The 17,755-nt window shown below is 38.1% G+C and overlaps 1 protein-coding gene across 2 annotated transcripts in view; it reads left to right on the plus strand.

The window, feature by feature from the left end:
* Positions 1-17,755, plus strand: part of carmil2 (capping protein regulator and myosin 1 linker 2) — a 136,092-nt gene that overhangs the window by 103,438 nt on the left and 14,899 nt on the right. For both annotated transcript variants that reach the window (XM_056478253.1, XM_056478254.1), the window contains 2 exons: positions 16,305-16,408; positions 16,582-17,344. In XM_056478253.1, the coding sequence (XP_056334228.1) occupies positions 16,305-16,408; positions 16,582-17,344 (867 nt within the window). The remainder of the gene's footprint in view (positions 1-16,304; positions 16,409-16,581; positions 17,345-17,755) is intronic.

The raw sequence follows: 17,755 nt of genomic DNA on the forward strand, positions 1-17,755 counted from the left end.
CACCTGTCAATCACTTTTTCTGCGGGACTCTGGCCTGAATAGGCAGAGGTATCTGTGTCGATATAATGGCGTCGACAAACTTGGTTGCTTAAAAGGTGCACAACCCACAGGAACCAACCAACAGTATCTGAGGTTTTCGCTAAAATTACTAAGTACAAGTGTGAAAGCGAAAGTGTTCTGACACTGTGACACGTTACCTCACAGGTTCAAAAGACCAAAGAGTCATTAGACAGAGACAATATGACGTTTAACAACTGTAGTGAGATCCTTGTTAAACTGCCCAACGTGCACTGCTCTCTGAGGTTTTGCGTTCTAAGAACATGCTGACTTCTGGAGCTCAGCATGACAGAGTTTGCGTGGGTGTGGTCATGTGATGTGTGTTTTCAGCAGTATAGTGTGAATGGAGGGCTTTTCAGAAATGCTAGATGAAACTCCAGTGTGGACGTGGATCATTTTGGTTCTATAATGCTATTTTAAATCTAAGACGCATTAGTGTAAACAGGGCCTAAGTGTGTATTTTCCGTGAGGTTGCTGCTTAGATGGGGCTGGGGCGGGTGGAGGATCGCGATGCCAGCTCAGCAAGAAAGAAATTGTACGACTTGTGAGCTTAACTACGATTCATTTTTATAATTCAGTTACTGTACGTGAATAATGTTAAACTCGGGAAACGATTAAACTCTTCAATTGTATCTTTTTCTTAATTGTATTTATAGATTGTTATGCATGAAAATACTCACAACACATGCAAATGAAGAAATGCACTGCAAATAGCACATACAACAACGAAAATGTGTCGGAGGACAGAAAAGTTGTAAAGATTGTTTATTAGATTTTATAGAGATGCAAATAGTAAACATTAATACATCACTCTCTGACTAAATACATGCATGAAAGTACAAGTGTAAATACAAAAAAAAGAAATGCACTGCTAATAGCACAGACAGCAACGAAAATGTGTAGGGGGACCCAAAAAATTGTAAAGATTGTTCATTAGATTTTATGGCGATGCACTCCCACTGTAGAATCATCTCAATCGATCTAACATTATAAATTCTTTCCAAATAGCGATATTAATCATATGGTGAAATTGTATTCATATCGCAATATTTATCACCAAATACTAAAATATTCCAATATCGTACAGCCCTAGTACAATGATACTATCCGGGATTTTGGATATATACACACCGGCTCAAAAGCTTGGGTTCAATGTGATTTTTAAAATTTAATTTAGTGCCAAGTATTTTTTGGTTACCAATTTTACTTTAATAATAGTAGTATTAATAGTAGAAATAATAGTAGTATTTATACATTTTTAAAAAATAATCTTAAAGGGGCTAATAATTTTGACCTTAAAATAGTTTTTGAAAAAATTAAAAACTGCTTTAATTCTTGCTGAAATAAAACAAACAAGACTTTCTCCAGAAGAAATAATATAATCAGACATACTGTGAAAATATCCTTGCTCTGTTAAACATCATTTGGGAAATATTTAAAACAGAAAAAAAAAATCAAAAGCGGGATAATAATTCTGACTTCAACTGTATCTAACAATATCATGCTACAGTTGTGCTGGTAGTAGCATATAAATATTAATACCACCCTAATTTATCAAAGTATGCCAAGGTAGGTTATTAAATGACATGGTATTATATTAGTATCATGGAACTATCCACAAAAACAATCATAGTAACTGTACATAGAAATGTATATTATTATTACAATACACTTTACATCTGACTACTGCCAGATGTAATTTTTTATTTATTTTAGATGTATTTAATTACATTTTCCATATGCCAGACATACTGTAAATGATGGTAATACCATACTATATTGTTAAACACTGTATGATGAATGTCATTCATTGTCCATAGAGTTCCAAAGTGTGTCTAGCAGTACCACATTAGAGTAATGTCCACAAAAAAACATAGTATATATTTACATATTATATGTAATAAATAGTTCTATGGTACCATGTAGAATAATATAATTAATACCTTTATGTACAGTAGTACCCCATGGTATGTCAAAGAAATGCTAAAAATAAAGTTAATACTTTTATGCTTGTTTCCACAAAACCATGGTGATACTGGGGTACTATGATAACATTATCATATGAAAATATGCCTTTATTTACCACAGCATCCCATGGTATTATAAATAATAATGTATTATAATAATGGTCTACTGTCAAATAAGTGTCAAAATATTGGTAAGCCTATAGTGCTTTGATAGCATGTACAAATGATCAGTTTCCACTATAATATTCGAAGGTATGTCAAAAAATACCAGGATTATGTGAAGTTTATTTATAAACTAATTTCGAGAGGATCACGTGCTTATGATTGCTAGTGGCTGGATCCGCATTCTCCAATTCTCAATGCACCAATCAGACGACTCCTGAGCCACTGCAAATACCCTGGGTCACGTACCACCGCTATCTTCGTTTTGAAGAATCCCCCCTTCCATCCCTACTCCTCCTTCCTAGATGGGTGACACGATGGCCCAGTGCTTAGTTACCTCACAGCAAGAACGTCTCTGGTTCCAGGCTTTACCTAACCAGCAGACGTTTTTGTGCAGAGTTTGCACTTTCTCCCCGTGCTCACGTGGGTTTCCCCCGGGATCCGCGGTTTCCTCCCACCGTCCAAAAACATGCAACTTAAGTTAATCGACTAATCCAAATCGGCACCATAGACATGCTTCTAGTAAGTAGTTGTCACTTATATTATCTGTTCATAAGTTACTACAGCAGGGGAGTTCTCGAGATCTACCTGAGCTCAAACTCCCCTCTAGCCTTGCAAAGGGAGGGAGCCCCGGACTCGAGGATCTTATGAGCTCAGGGCTCTCTCCTGGGCCAGCATGCCAAACAAGCTTATAATTAATCATCAGCTAAGAGTGAACTCTTGAAATAGATGATAATAGGAGATAATACAGTATCATGGTAATACTAACTTTATTACCACACCCTAGTATTACACCTAAATGTATGCCAAAATACAATGGTAGTACAAACACAAAAAAGGTAACGTGCTCTGATATAATGTATATAATCTATTTACCTTGGTGCTCTAAGTTGTGATTATTCTTACAATAGAACAGCAGTGTCCGCAAAGCAAATCATGGTAAAACAATGATTCTGTGATACCATGTACTGTTCATTGAAACCTTCATTTGTCAAAGTATCTCATAATAAGTAAAGAAAAATAGCTTTTAATTGCACACAAAACCAAAGTTATAATATAGTCATGTGATGCCATGTGTGTAGGATTGCAACCTTTATTTACCATGGTATCCCATAGTATGTAAAAAAATATATTATAATAGTATCTACAAAAATCATGTACTGTATATACACTCACCGGCCACTTTTTTAGGTACACTTTACTAGTACTAGGTTGGCCCCCCTTTTGCCTTCAGAACTGCCTTAATCCTTCATGGCATAGATTCAACAAGGTACTGGAAATATTCCTCAGAGATTTTGGTCCATATTTACATGATAGCATCACACAGTTGCTGCAGATTTGTCGGCTGCACACCCATGATGCGAATCTCTCGTTCCAGCACATCCCAAAGGTGCTCTATTGGATTGAGCTCTGCTGACTGTGGAGGCCATTTGAGTACAGTGAACTCATTGTCATGTTCAAGAAACTAGTCTGAGATAATTCACGTTTTATGACATGGCGCCTTGTCTTGCTGGAAGTAGCCATCAGCACATGATCAGCAACAATACTCAGGTAGGCTGTGGCATTGACACAATGCTTAGTTGGTACTAATGGGCCCAAAGTGTGCCAAGAAAATATCCCCCAACACCATTACACCACCACCACCAACCTGAACCATTGATACAAGGCAGGACAGATCCATGCTTTCATGTTATTGATGCCAAATTCTGACCCTACCATTCAAATGTCGCAGCAGAAAGACTCATCAGACCAGGCAACGTTTTTCCAATCTTCTATTGTCCAATTTTGGTGCGCCTGTGTGAATTGTAGCCTCAGTTTCCTGTTCTTAGCTGACAGGAGGAGCACCCAGTGTGGTCTGCTGCTGTAGCCCATCCGCCTCAAGGTTGGATGTGTTGTGCATTCAGAGATGCTCTTCTAAATACCTCGGTTGTATCGAGTGGTTATTTGAGTTACTGCCTTTCTATCAGATGGAACCAGTCTGGCCATTCTCCTCTGACCTCTTGCATCATCAAGGCATTTGCGCCCACAGAACTGCTGCTCACAGAATATTTTCTCTTTTTGGACCATTCTCTGTAAACCCTAGAGATGGTTGTACGTGAAAATCCCAGTAGATCAGCAGTTTATGAAATGCTCTCTCCATCTGGCACCAATAACCATGCCACGTTCAAAGTCACTTAAATCACCTTTCTTCCCATTCTGATGTTAAACTGCAGCAGATCGTCTTGACCATGTCTCCATGCCTAAATTGAGTTGCTGCAATGTGATTGGCTGATTAAAAATTTGAGTGTTTGTGTTAATAAGCAGTTAGACAGGTGTACCTAATAAAGGGGCCGGTGAGTGTATGATTGCCACTTTATGGCCACTTTAAGTATTAGTATCCCAATGTGTCAATAATGCCATGATATTACAGTCACGGTGATGTCCACAAACATTACGGTGTTGCTATATAGTACTGTAATATGATTTTCATCTTACCTATCATATCATAGTATGCCAAAAAGCATGTTATTACAGTCACACTGTAGTAGTGTACATTTAAATAATGGTAATACTGTGAAATGAGGATCGCTCTATTCATTTGCCATTTTGTTCTAGGGTGTGTCTAAGAATGCCATGGTAGCATAATAGTAGTGTCCAGAAAATGATGACTATAACAAAACTGCTGTGTAAAAACCTGTGTGTATTAGTATGGAACATTCTTAGATGATCTGTATTGTGTATTGTTAATTGATTGAAACTATACTATCTTATGATGTCATTCTCCATGTCCGAGAGCTGTAGCTGTGTCTGTGTTGTTGTCATGACGACTGGCATGCATTAGTGTAATGCTGAATGTTGTCATGACTGTCTGTGAGTACTAGTTGCTATGGACAGTTATAAGGGTGTGTATCCTTATACAAAGATGCATCCATTGAGACCTACTTTTTTTTGTGTCAGCCTTTCTGTGATTATAATATTTAGTTGTATATTCTGTGTTAATGTTTAGTTGTAGACTGCTGTTATCACCTGTGAGTTTGTGTGTGAGGTCGGCTTTTTTTCAGAACAGACACTCTCTGGAGAGTTTGGCGCCACTGTTATCGCAGACACAAGCTTGGAGGGACGAAAACGCTCCTGCCATTTCCTCTGATCACCTGAATGAGTGTGTGTGTTATATGTTTATTCCTGTCAGCGTGATCTGTTGGCCATGGTCTGTGTCCATATTGTGTGATGGTCATGTTCTTTGGCTGCTGAAAATCCAATGACAGGTGGTGCCTCGGGGAGAAGCTTGAGCGACTGGAGAAGAGATGATTCTCTGATGGACCAGTCTCTCTCTCTCTTTCTCTCTCTCTCTCTCTCTCTCTCTCTCTCTCTCTCTCTCTCTCTCTCTCTCTCTCTCTGTGTGTGTGTGTGTGTGTGCATTTTACAGTATGTTCCTGCAGGGCTGTCAGCAGTAGGGGGACCACAGGGTCCTGTAATGAGGGGTGATTCTATGGTAAAACCCATCCATTGGTCTCAGGGAAATATGATCCTATCCGAAATTGTGTCTGAGGCTCTGGGAGCTTCTATAGTGTCCCTGTATCCTTGTTAAAATTCTCTCTCTCGATCTCATTTATGATGGCACAAGCATTTCTTTTATTACGTCTCACCAGTATCACACAAAGGGGTTTATTATGGATGGATGCTCATTGACCAGTGTAGTCCATGATTTGGCATCATGTGATAAAGTAGTCCTGTATTTAATCAGGCTCAGTAGAATCCTTACGTAGTGGTTTCAGGAGATGACATTTTACGAAAATACTGTGCACTTTTAGACCCTGATATATTTAAAGCAAGGTAGTGTGGTGTCATTTAAAGAGCTTTATTATACATTAAATATGGTCATTTTTTGATTGTAAGGGTCTCCAACAACAGTCTGATATGCATGCAAGGTCAAAAAACACTTTCATGGTCTTATAATATTCGTTTATTTTTACGTAAATACCCCAGCGACTCCCATATGAATCGTTCAGTGATTCATTTGTTCCTAAACCCCTCCTTAGAACAAATCTAATCTGCGCTGATTGGACCGATGACAGCCTGCTGCGATTGGTCGACACTGACAGCGTTCAGCGCGAGACAGAGTAAAATGCCCAGCACAGCTTATGAATAATATAGAAGTAGTCAGAGTGCATAAACGCTTCATATTAGTGTAAGGCGTGGATTTTGGATGCCAGTGAGTGAATGTAAATAAAGATGATAGACTTGAAAATACAGACGCCTAACTATTTTATTGAGCAAAAACTCCAAGAACTGGGGAGGAGATCGACACGAGTAAATTTTTTACAGTATATGGGGGTGCGTTTTCAGAAAGAGCCTATGTTGAAATTACCCTACAAGCAAAGTACTTTCCAAAATGAATACAATATAGCAAACATAATACTAAAATAAGCAGTGCTTTTCAAGACTTTCATGGATCCAACAGTATTTTCCAGTTATAAACTGAAAAACATAATCAAATGACAGTGCATGCTGTGTATAATCTTAACTGTACAAAATACATTACTAAGCTATATAGATATTCAGTCAGGAGCAGAGTGATTTCATTATCTTTTGTTGTTTGTTTAATATTAAAAACACAGAGAGCAGGAATAAGATTTTTTTATTTTAAGACGCAGCAAAATGGGAAAGTTAAAGACGACACAATTTCTTGATTTTTTTTTACATTCCAAGAAATAACTGATTAAATACTTGTCAAGTTGGACAGATGGATATAATTATTGCTCATTACTAAGTCTTACCTTTTAGAAGGGTTAAGGGTTAATTTGCACATTGAAACTTTACATATGGCTCACATTACGTTCATTTTTATGTGAAAACGTCTCCTACTTTAGTGCTCACTGATGGGGCAATTACTCGCAGGTAGCTGTGTTTCAGCGCATGTGCGTACATTCTAACATGCACAGAGCCAGTTCAGAGAGTAATTAAAGGATGAAGAAAATGCAAAATACATTAGTTTTTTTTAATTTTAAGACAAAACTGAAAAGCCGCATTCTCCATATATGCATTGAATCGTGGGGGTCGGACGACTTACTGCCAAGCATTGCAGCATTCCTGAGATGAATATATAGAAACACATCCTGGATCTGGGGGAGGTCAAGCCAGCCTCTCTCTGATCATCATGTCTCTGCGCTGGTTGTGTGGAAATTTAAAATGAACACAAAAGAAACCATTACGATTGGTAAAGATTGTCAACAAAAATTCGTAAAAGTGGTTTGACCAGAGTACTAAGAGCCATGGAAATGAAAAATGAAAAAAGACAACCAGAAGAGCTGATGTGACTAGTCAGATGCTTTCTTTACTGCTGTTTTCTCACTGCTGTTATTATTATTTTTGTATGTGTCGAGCAGCATACATTTACATATTCATCTAGATGCTATTCTCAGCCGTCAGAATGCTTGCCAGCGGTAAATGTTTAAACTTCTTTTTACTCATAAGCAATGAGTAGTGAAAAGTGATTAGATACATTGGTGTTTTACTGGTGTTAAGCCACAACACCAGTTCTGTCATTTTCCCATTATATCACCACAGCCACCGCCACCACTATTATTTAGATTTTTTATAGCAATAAAATAATTGAGGTCTGTTAGATAAAAGACACTGCTGCATAAAACAGCACCTAGCAGTTGAGCGCTGTGCTTACGCCACCGTTTCAGTGCACATATCACCATAGTTACAGTCAACAAGGTTACATTTGTATTTGTTAAAATCTAAATCGAATCGAAAAACTTGTAATACTCATGCTATTTGTTTTTTTTCATAAGAAAATACACTACATTTTTTACTGTTTGTATTTTTACCTGCATTCTACCCAATAATAACACAATATATATAATTGAAGCCTCAGCACAGCCAGTGATTTCCAGTGTTTTCCACTTGCCACGTTTATCCAATTCACAATGAACAAAATACTCACAAAGTTAAGTTCTGTGTAAAACAACCTTAAGATCGATGTTGAGGAGAGCAAGTAGGCGACTAAAGAAGAAGCACTCCTCCTCGAGAGGAGAGCACAGTCAGTGAACCCCAAGAGGAAGACAAAAATGAGGAGCAAATGAAGGAAGCAAAGGAAAATGATATAACTGAACATTATGTCACTGTCACCACCTCAAAGATGACATGTGGTGAATCATCTAACATAAAAGTGACCATAACAAGTAGCTTGTTTATTATTTATAGCTTTTTTCTACATGCACTATTTTTTTTCAATCTGGAATAATACATTAATTCACTGGAGCTACTCTGGAGTACTCAACTCACCCGTTTGTAAGACTTTAATAAACATGTGCATGTCATAAAAAGTCAAATGTACATTATGTGAAAAGAGACCCTATTATAAAAGATCTCTAGTAAACATATATCACTGTATGAAGATTTCAGAATCTGGGTGCACATGTGGCTATAGGTAAACACTTTTGTTTTAATCAAGTACAACTACAAATGTGATGTAACAACACTTATGAAAACAGCACATTTAGTGTTGTTCCAACTGAATTATAATTTATTTGTAAACTATAAAAACATCAATTTCAGTTTAAAGTTATTCAGTTAAACAACAGGACTGCAGGATTGTTTTTGTATGTAGAAAACTGCATACTTATTCAGGCATGTAGTCTTTTTTATTAGCGAAGTGGCATCACTTACCAGCCTGGCATTTGTGGTCACTGTGAACTGTGATTATTCTTTAGGTAAATACAATGAGGAAAACTTTTCAGTCGTTAAATATGTTGCAACGCAGGCTCATTCTGAAAACGGAGCCCTATATACGTTTCTGGAGATCGTAAATTATGTAGCCAGAAGTATGTATTGCTGCATTTAATCTTTAAAATAAACACTACGGGGTGGTTTGACGCCGTTCCTCTTTGTGCTTACCAACTGACTGCTTACCTCCGTATGGATGACTTCTCTGCTATTACCAGTTTGTCCGGTAGCTCAACACGTACGTCGGCGGACTTGAGATGCAGAGTGGAGTTGACTGCAACATTGAGGTTCGAGTCTGATGAAGAACAATTCCAAGACAAAAACAAAAGCTAAAAAATAAAATAAACAAGTAAATAACAGGGTGAGAATGTGGTAAAATCTGAAAACTTGGTAAAAATCAGGAGGCTTTTCTTTTTCTGGATGGCTTTTTAAAACACTATCGGTTGCGTTTAGGGAAGCAGGGAGGGTGGTGGAATCAGTTAGTTGGTCAGTCAGCCAGCCAGACAGTCAGACGACAGCGGCCTCTGGTGGATTTACATGAGAACAGCAGGTATGAATGGCACTCGAGAGAAATTTGAGATCTGAAAAAACACACACAGCAGCCTCTGGTGGGTTCACAGAAACAAAAACTGCATAAAAAAATACTTCTTGGGACATATTTTGCTCTCTCCAGAAATGTATATAGGGGTACATAATCAGAATGAGCCTGGGTTGCATATATCACTTACATATTCAACCCCTTTTTTGTCTCTTTTAACTGATGTATTAGTATTTTTTATTTGTTTATTTTGTTGAATGTGTATTGCAAATCTTACAAAACCTCAGAATGAATTCAAAAATCTGATTTCTCTCTTTCACATTTTGGTAACAGCTATTCAAACTGTTTCATTCATAGTTGCACAAAGTGTTAATTTTCAGGCAGTTGCTTAACTTTCAAAAAAAATGGTCAATCTCATGGGAACAAATAGAATTTTATATGAGCAGCTCATATTAATTTTATATAAGGTTTGCAACATGATCAGCACTTTCTGAAGGTTAAGCACCACCTTACACTGACCATTTAAGATATTCAGGCCCTATTTTGTACTGTATTTGTGAGAATCGTGTTGGATTTAATCACTTTGTAGTGCAGTGATGTCTTCAATACGGATCATAGTTTTACCACAGAGGAAGCTTAGACAGAAGCCTATGGAATTCTGGGATCACGGTCTCAACCTGACACCTTTAGACAGCTCCACATCTTACTTGGAAATGTAAGAAGCAAAATCCGCCAGAACGTACACAAAGTCATGAGTCATGACATGTGAGTTGGAGCGATCTTTGATCAGTGCATCAGCCTCCACTGCTACACTGATCTGAGAACAGCTTTTTCATACCCAAACGTGTCACTTTTGCAAGAGTAGATTCAGAACAGCTTAACCCGTCAAACATTAACATTATCTGCCTTCATGTAGGTTTTGATATTCAAATTGTGCTAGTGGAATTAATTACACACTGATGTATGTGTAACAGCCTGTTTATTGAATAAACTCACCGTGAATGATGAAATAATTAATCTGTGGCTTCATGTTGAAAAATAAAAACCCTGGACATCTTGTTTAGTCTTTAAACAAACCCAGCAGGAGAAAGCTTTTGTTTTTGGTTATTGGTTCATAATTGAGCATGAGTTGTATGGTTGCAGTGTGTTTTGTTGTAGGAGTATATGATTGTGTGGGAAACACCTCTCCCTGTGCCGCCTCACTCAATGTGGCGCCTGCTCTCCTCCTCTTTTTAAAGATGGAGTGATGAGTGCTTTGCCTTCTGATTGGCTGAGAGGCACTAAATGATTTATAATCCATTTCTCATGCGGTGTGCGGTGCCTAATTTGCATATGGTTGCTATAGCTCTGCAGTGGTCTCTCTCTCTCTCCTTCTCCCTCTCCATATTTCTTTCTTTTTTTTTTATTCTGCAGTACCCAAACTGCCCGAAGGCCTCGCGGTCTGTGCAGCAAGCAGCAGGAAACGGGCAAAACACACAGACCAGGCGCCCTGTGCTTTTGTGTTCGTGTAGTGTTTGTAAGCTACTGATCTGGCACAGTTGAAAAATCAACACTGACCCAATTTTCATTCGTAATACAGATTCGTAGCATTAATGTGAACGATATTTCTGTGCATTTATAGAGTGCAGCAGTCAAGTTCCAGCTGTAAAAACTATTTTTGTTTTTCTTTAGTGAGTTTAATATCTGAACAGACCTGCTGAGTTCTGAGAGTGAACCTATGTGTTTTAATAAATTCAACTTATGGACCCTTTTTACATCTCCGTGTTTCTCAGTCATACTGTAGTTGGGTAAACTTAGAGTACAGTGAATGCGAGAGTACAACAAATAATTTTGTTTACAATTCTATTTGCTGAAATAATAATAGAAAAACACAATGGTGACTTTCAGAAAAAAGAAAAAACTATTGAATCAGAATCAGAAAGAGCTTCATTGGCAGGCAAGTTCTCACATACGAGGAATTTGATTTCATGACAAAGCTTCTACAGTGTAACAGAATTACAGAGACAGGACAAAATAAATAAATTGTGTGAGACTGATAACGCCAAATTTACCGTCCTACTCACACACTCTACATTTCAAATGCCTCGCACAAGCGGTAATTAGTTTTTTGTAATTAGATACAATACATACAATAAATACATATAAATGTTCATACGTAAAAAAATCAAAATATTAAAAACTTTCTAGGATTTAAGATGCTGATGAACATTAAACACGTCTTAATCGTGTTGTGAAAACGGTCCATAGTTAAAAAAGTAAAAACTAAACAAAACACTACATTACCCATAATGCTGTACAGAAACTTCCCCAGTTACAGATTCACAAAAAAAAAGCATGGCAAATGGGATATTTAGCTCCGCCCACATGTCAATGCATATTTTGCATTACAGAGATTAAAATTTTTTAATGAAGTTTTCTTTGTCTATTTTTACTTCAAACATTCAACCCAGGCTCATTATGATTGCGGTATAAACATTTCTGGAGAGAGCAAAATATGTCCCAAAGAGCTTCATTTTTGTTTTCACGAACCCCCAGAGGCTGCTGTGTACGCTGTGACTTTTTTAAATACGTTTTCAGATTTTACCACACTCTCACCCTGTTTTTTACTTGTATATTTAATTTTTTAGCTTTTGTTTTTTGTCAAACCTGCTTCCTGGAACTGTTCTTTACTGGACTCGAACCCCATTGTCATAGTCAACTTTGCTCTACGTCTCAAGTCTGCCGACGTACATGTTGAGCTACCAGAAAACTGGTAATAGCTAAAAAAAGCCGTCCATACGGAGGTAATCAGTCGGCTGGTAAGCGAGAAAAGGAACAGCATCATACCACCCCATATTGTTCGTTTTAAAGATGAAATGCAGCCATACATATTTGTGGCTGCATAATTTGCGATCTCCAGAAATGTATATAGGGCTATGTTTTCAGAATGAATGCATGAATGAATGCAAACATTTTGATTTAATTAATTTATAATACAAAAGTTTTTTGCTTCACAGCACAGTTTGTAATGTGATTTGCCTTGAAGCTGAATCACAATATTGATTCATGCATTCCAATTCTTTAATAAAAACTATTTTTTAAAATTGTACAATGATTGTAACAAAACACTTCTGCCTTTTCAAAAAAAAACAAAAAAACAAAACAAACAAAAAACAAACCAGAAAAAATCTTGTTGTACCGTGCCTGTATCAAACTTTGACTCCAAAACTGAGGTTCAGACAGAACCGTGACCGAAAGACCGAAAATTTTCTCCAGCATATTAATTTGTCTGTACTTTTTTGGACCATGATCATAAGTTATATCATAAGTTAATATCATAAGATCATAAGTTTGTTAAATTAGCTCTAGTTTCGGCTTTGGCACTGACTAATCTGTATACATTTGTGTGTGTCTGTGTGTATATAAAGGGCTTTGGGTGCCCAAAAAAGTGCTATTTAAGTGTAATAAATTATTCATTAATTCATTCATTTTCTTTTCGGCTCAGTCCCTTTATTAAACAGGGGTTGCCACAGCGGAATGAACCGCCAACTTATCCAGCATATGTTTTACGCTGCAGATGCCCAGAAACACCCATACACACACACTCGCACACATACACTACGGACAATTAATTTAACCAATTCACCTTTCACCAATTCACCTTTATTTTATTTATTTATTTATTTATGCCTACTTATTTGTATGTATGTTTGTACTTTTGTTGTCTTTTATTTCTTTAATTTTACTTTCTAAAATGAATCCTTGTTTCACTTAACAAGTTTACGATGATAATAAAGCTTGTTAGCAAGTTTTTAATGATTAATGAAGGAATTATAAGGAATTATACTCTGAGGCGATTGTGCTACCCACTGCGACATCATGACGCCCCATAATAAATTATTCTTATTCTTATTTTTTCACACTTGAAATGAATCTTGCTCTAGATTCTCCTCTGATATTCAAATTGAAGATCTATTAATCCTCACAGAAATTATACAACCATGTATTTCTTGAAGTCGTGTGATTTCAGCTTATAGGCAACATATTGTTTGAATAAGAGATTAATGATTGCCATCAGAAAAAATCTTTTTGTTCATTTATCACATTCACAGTGTGGTGTGGTGTCATTTAAAGTCAAAGTTTAAGAACGATCATGACTGGCATATCTTGCTATAGACAATCTTCATATCTGCGGCTATTGTGTTCTTGTTGAGGATACATGACAGATACACCAGTCATCTCTTATGAGCACTCAAACTCTCATTTAAGTGTGTGTATGTGTGTAATGAGGCTGTGTCTGAGGGGCGTAATTATATTAGGTAGTGGGGGGGAAACAGACAGCGAGATTGAGGCAGGGTTTGGCTCTCTCTCAGGACACTATTGGCAGATCCGCCTGAAGACAAATCCACTTTGAACACAGTCTGAATCATGCTGTGTTTAATCTGTTTTAATTTGAAAGAGAAGTGAAAAAAGCAATATTTACACAATAGTGTCAATTTAACCCTAAACCAAACCCTAAAATCACAAGTGGCTGATTATCATTTTTTTGTAAGACCATGTGTCCAACAAAGTGCTTTTAACCATCTTTTGTTATTCTCATTATTATCTTGGAAAAAACTGGTGCATATTACATTTTCAAATGCCTAATGTAAGCGACTTAAATTTACAGTACTTCCAGAGATAGAGTTTATGTGGTCTTCTACTGTAAACTAACCCTGATTTGTCACACTAAAACGCATATCACATTAAAATATTTGTGTATTTAAATATATGAACCAAAATAGGCTCATTGTAAAAATGTACACCCGTATACATTTCTGGAGAGCATGAATTATGTAACCAGAGCTACATATGACAGCACCGACAGCTTCTGTTTCTTTTTGTGCTACCAGCTGACTGCTTACGCCTGTGTGGACGGCATTTCCGCTATTACCAGTTTGCCCATGTACATCGGTGGACTTGAGACGCAGAGAGGAGTTGACTGCAATGACAGGGTTCAAGAAAAGTGAAGAACGGTTCTAGAAAGCAGGAGAAACAAAAACAAAAGGCAAAAAATAAAATAATAAGTAAATAACAGGGTGAGAACATGCTTAGATCTGAAAACGTAGTAAAAATCAGCCACGAGGGCTTTTCTTTTTCTGGATTGCTTTAGAAAATACTGTAGGTTGGGTTTAGGAAAGGGGGTAATGTGGTCAATCTGTGCTTTTGAAAAGGGTTTAGGGAAGGGGGTGGGTTGGGTATGCGGTCAGTTAGTAGGTCGACAGCGGCAAATTCAGCGGTTAAAATAAACTGTTAGTCTTTGTGATTTTACAACTGTACAAAATCATTTTACAAGAAAATTGATAATGGCCAACTGTGTGAGAAAGATCATCAATGTTTTTACACAGAAGTGTTGTTTTTAGGTAAAAACATGGTTATTCGGAGACCAGCAATACTTACTTTTTTTATTCATTGTACAATTATAATGGTTGATAATATTTGTTCTATTGTTCCTCTACTGTGATTGGATAGCTGGGTGAAAAGGAACAGTGATACTAATACTTTTCCCTCAGACCAGGTAAAACACCAAGCCTCCAGTGCTTGAATTAGATGTGCGAAATATACATTAAGACAATCATGAAATAGATGCTCACTACCTTGTCAGACGGCTGGTGTGTTTTAAATTTGTTGTGCCATTACTAAAAAAATGCTAGCTAGCCTCGAAAAGATAAAAAAAGCACTTTGGTGGGTACATGGCCTAATTTGACTAATGTTATAAAGTCTGGTCCTGATATAAATTAAGCAAATTCTAAATATAATGCCAAAATTTGTAATTGTAATTTGTTGTCTTTTCTTACAATGAACACTTGCACAGACAAGCCAAGATTAAAATTGTTGAATAGTTTGATTTTTGTTTTGCATGTAAATGTAACTCACAATCACGCTCATTCTAAAAATGTACTGCTATATACATTTCTGGAGAGCGCCAAATACGTCTCAGGAGCTATGTCTCAAAATTTTTTCATGAGTGCCATTCACGTCTGCTGTTCTTGTGTATATCCTCCAGAGGCCGCTGTCGTCTTACTGACTGGCTGACCGATCGACTGACCCACCTTCCTCCTTTCCTAAACCCAACCAATAGTGTTTTCAAAAGCACCGATTGACGCCTGAATTTTACCACATTTTCAAATTTTACCATATTCTCACCTTGTTATTAGAAAGACAAAAACAAGCCAAAAAATTAACTAAACAAGTAGTTTAGTTTGTTTTGTCTTACTTGCTTCCTGGAACCATTCTTTGCCAAACTCGAACCCCATCGTCGTGGTCAACTCCTCTCTGTGTCTCAAGTCCGCCAACGTACATGGCGAGCTATCTGGACAAACTGGTAATAGCAGGAAAGCCGTCCACATGGAGGTAAGTGGTCAGCTGGTAAGCGTAAAAAGGAACGCCATCATACTGCTCTGTAGCATTCATTTAAAATAAGTACTTCTGGCTACGTAATTCGAGATCTCCAGAAAAGTATATAGGGCTACGTTTTCAGAATGAGAATACGTTGCACAATCGCTGAACGTGTCATGAATTAATGTTACGAACTGAGACCTCACAGTGTTACAGGGCTTATAGCTGGGAACAAGTTTTTAGGTTTGACAAGCAGCAGACATAAAGAACCCTATATAAAAGAACTCTATTATAAATCGTCTAATATACACCTTGCTGTACATGCTGAGTGAAAGTATTGTGGGCGATCTGTGGGAGTATCATCTGAGGTTAAGGTTGTTGCTCAAGGGTCAAATCTCACATTAATCTTTTGATTCTGTTTGTTTAAGATACTGTATTTCATGTTCTGATTAAGTATTTAGTAGATTTTAATTGGTTGGCTGACCTTGTGTTCGTTTATGTTTGTAAAGGAGCAGGCCGCAGAGATCGACAATGAGGCCAATGAGAACATGGGGAGGGTTGATGAAGGTGTAGAAGAGTTCTTCACCAAAAAAATCATCCCCGATGACCCCCTGTGAGTACACCACACATGCAAATGCACTCATCTATGCAGATCACTGTTAATCAACATGTATTTAACTGGAATTAATCACAGCATATCATTAAATCATGATCTCTAACAAAGAAATATCCTTACCGGTTGTCAAAAGACATTTCCCATCATGCCTCTCCTCTCCTCGTGTTCAGAAAGCACCAGAGGGAGGAGCCCCTCATTAAAGCACAACCTGCAGAGCCCACGTGTGTCACAACTGCCCCTCCTACCACCTCCACTACAACCCCCATCCCCACCACAGCCCCCTCCAAAAACATTAAGAAGAAGTTTGGTGATTTTTTTGCCTTTAAGAAAGTGCGTGCAGGTCGAGGGGCCAAGGGCGACGGCGTTCCTGAAGGCAAGGTCAAAAAGACTTCAATAGCCGATCTCATCCGACCACTCCGGGAGGCGGCGCGTGCAGAGAAAGAGCGAGAGAAGGAGAGGGAAAGAGAAAAAGAGAGAGAGCGAGAGAAGGAGAAGGAGAAAGACAAGGAGAAACCAGATGAGGAAAACGTAGTCAAGGCGGCCACAACCACAGCCACCACCACCATCCTCACCATCACAGATTCCACAGCAGTTATCCAGGACAAAATGTCCCCCAGAGCTCCTTCACCTGTCCCCACACCTGCACTGACCCCACCTGCATCCACACCCACACCTCCTGCCTCCTCCCCGAGCAAAACTGAAGAGGTCCCAGCACTGTCCCCTGCTGCACCTCCCACCAAAACTCCCAGCCCGGTCCCAGTTGTGTCACCCTCAGAGCGGGAAAAGAGCCGGACCCTGGAGAAGAGCCGCACCCCAGATGGAGAGCGGAGGCCCAAACCCATTCGTCGCTCACTAAGAGAGGGCAAATCACAGTCCCTCATTCTGCTCTCAGATGTATTGCCGGAGCAGGACGGCACAGCCATGCACGCTAAGGTAACTGAGCATTGATTCTGATTGGATTAGGCAAGACGTTAAATGAATGAATTTCATAGTGATAGATGTACAGTGGGGGAAATTACTATTAAAGACGTCACCATTTTTCTCAGAAAACATATTTCTAAAGGTGCCGTTGACTAAATTTTAACCAGATTTTGGTAACAACCAAAGAAATCCATACATGCAAAGATAAAGATGACACTGGGGAAAAGTATTGAACACATGAAGAAAGGGAGTTGTAGAAAGGCAGTCAAAGCCCAGACAGCAGCTGATATTTCTCAGTAGTTATTCAGAATCCCTTTGCCCTTCGTCATTGTAAATTAATATCAGCTGCTTAAGTCCAACATCTACATTATCAGGATGATAGAAACTGGGGTGGACTTTTCAGCAAGACAATGATCCAAAACA

The sequence above is a fragment of the Danio aesculapii genome, chromosome 18 (genome assembly GCF_903798145.1).
Source record: "Danio aesculapii chromosome 18, fDanAes4.1, whole genome shotgun sequence".
Taxonomy (NCBI): domain Eukaryota; kingdom Metazoa; phylum Chordata; class Actinopteri; order Cypriniformes; family Danionidae; genus Danio; species Danio aesculapii.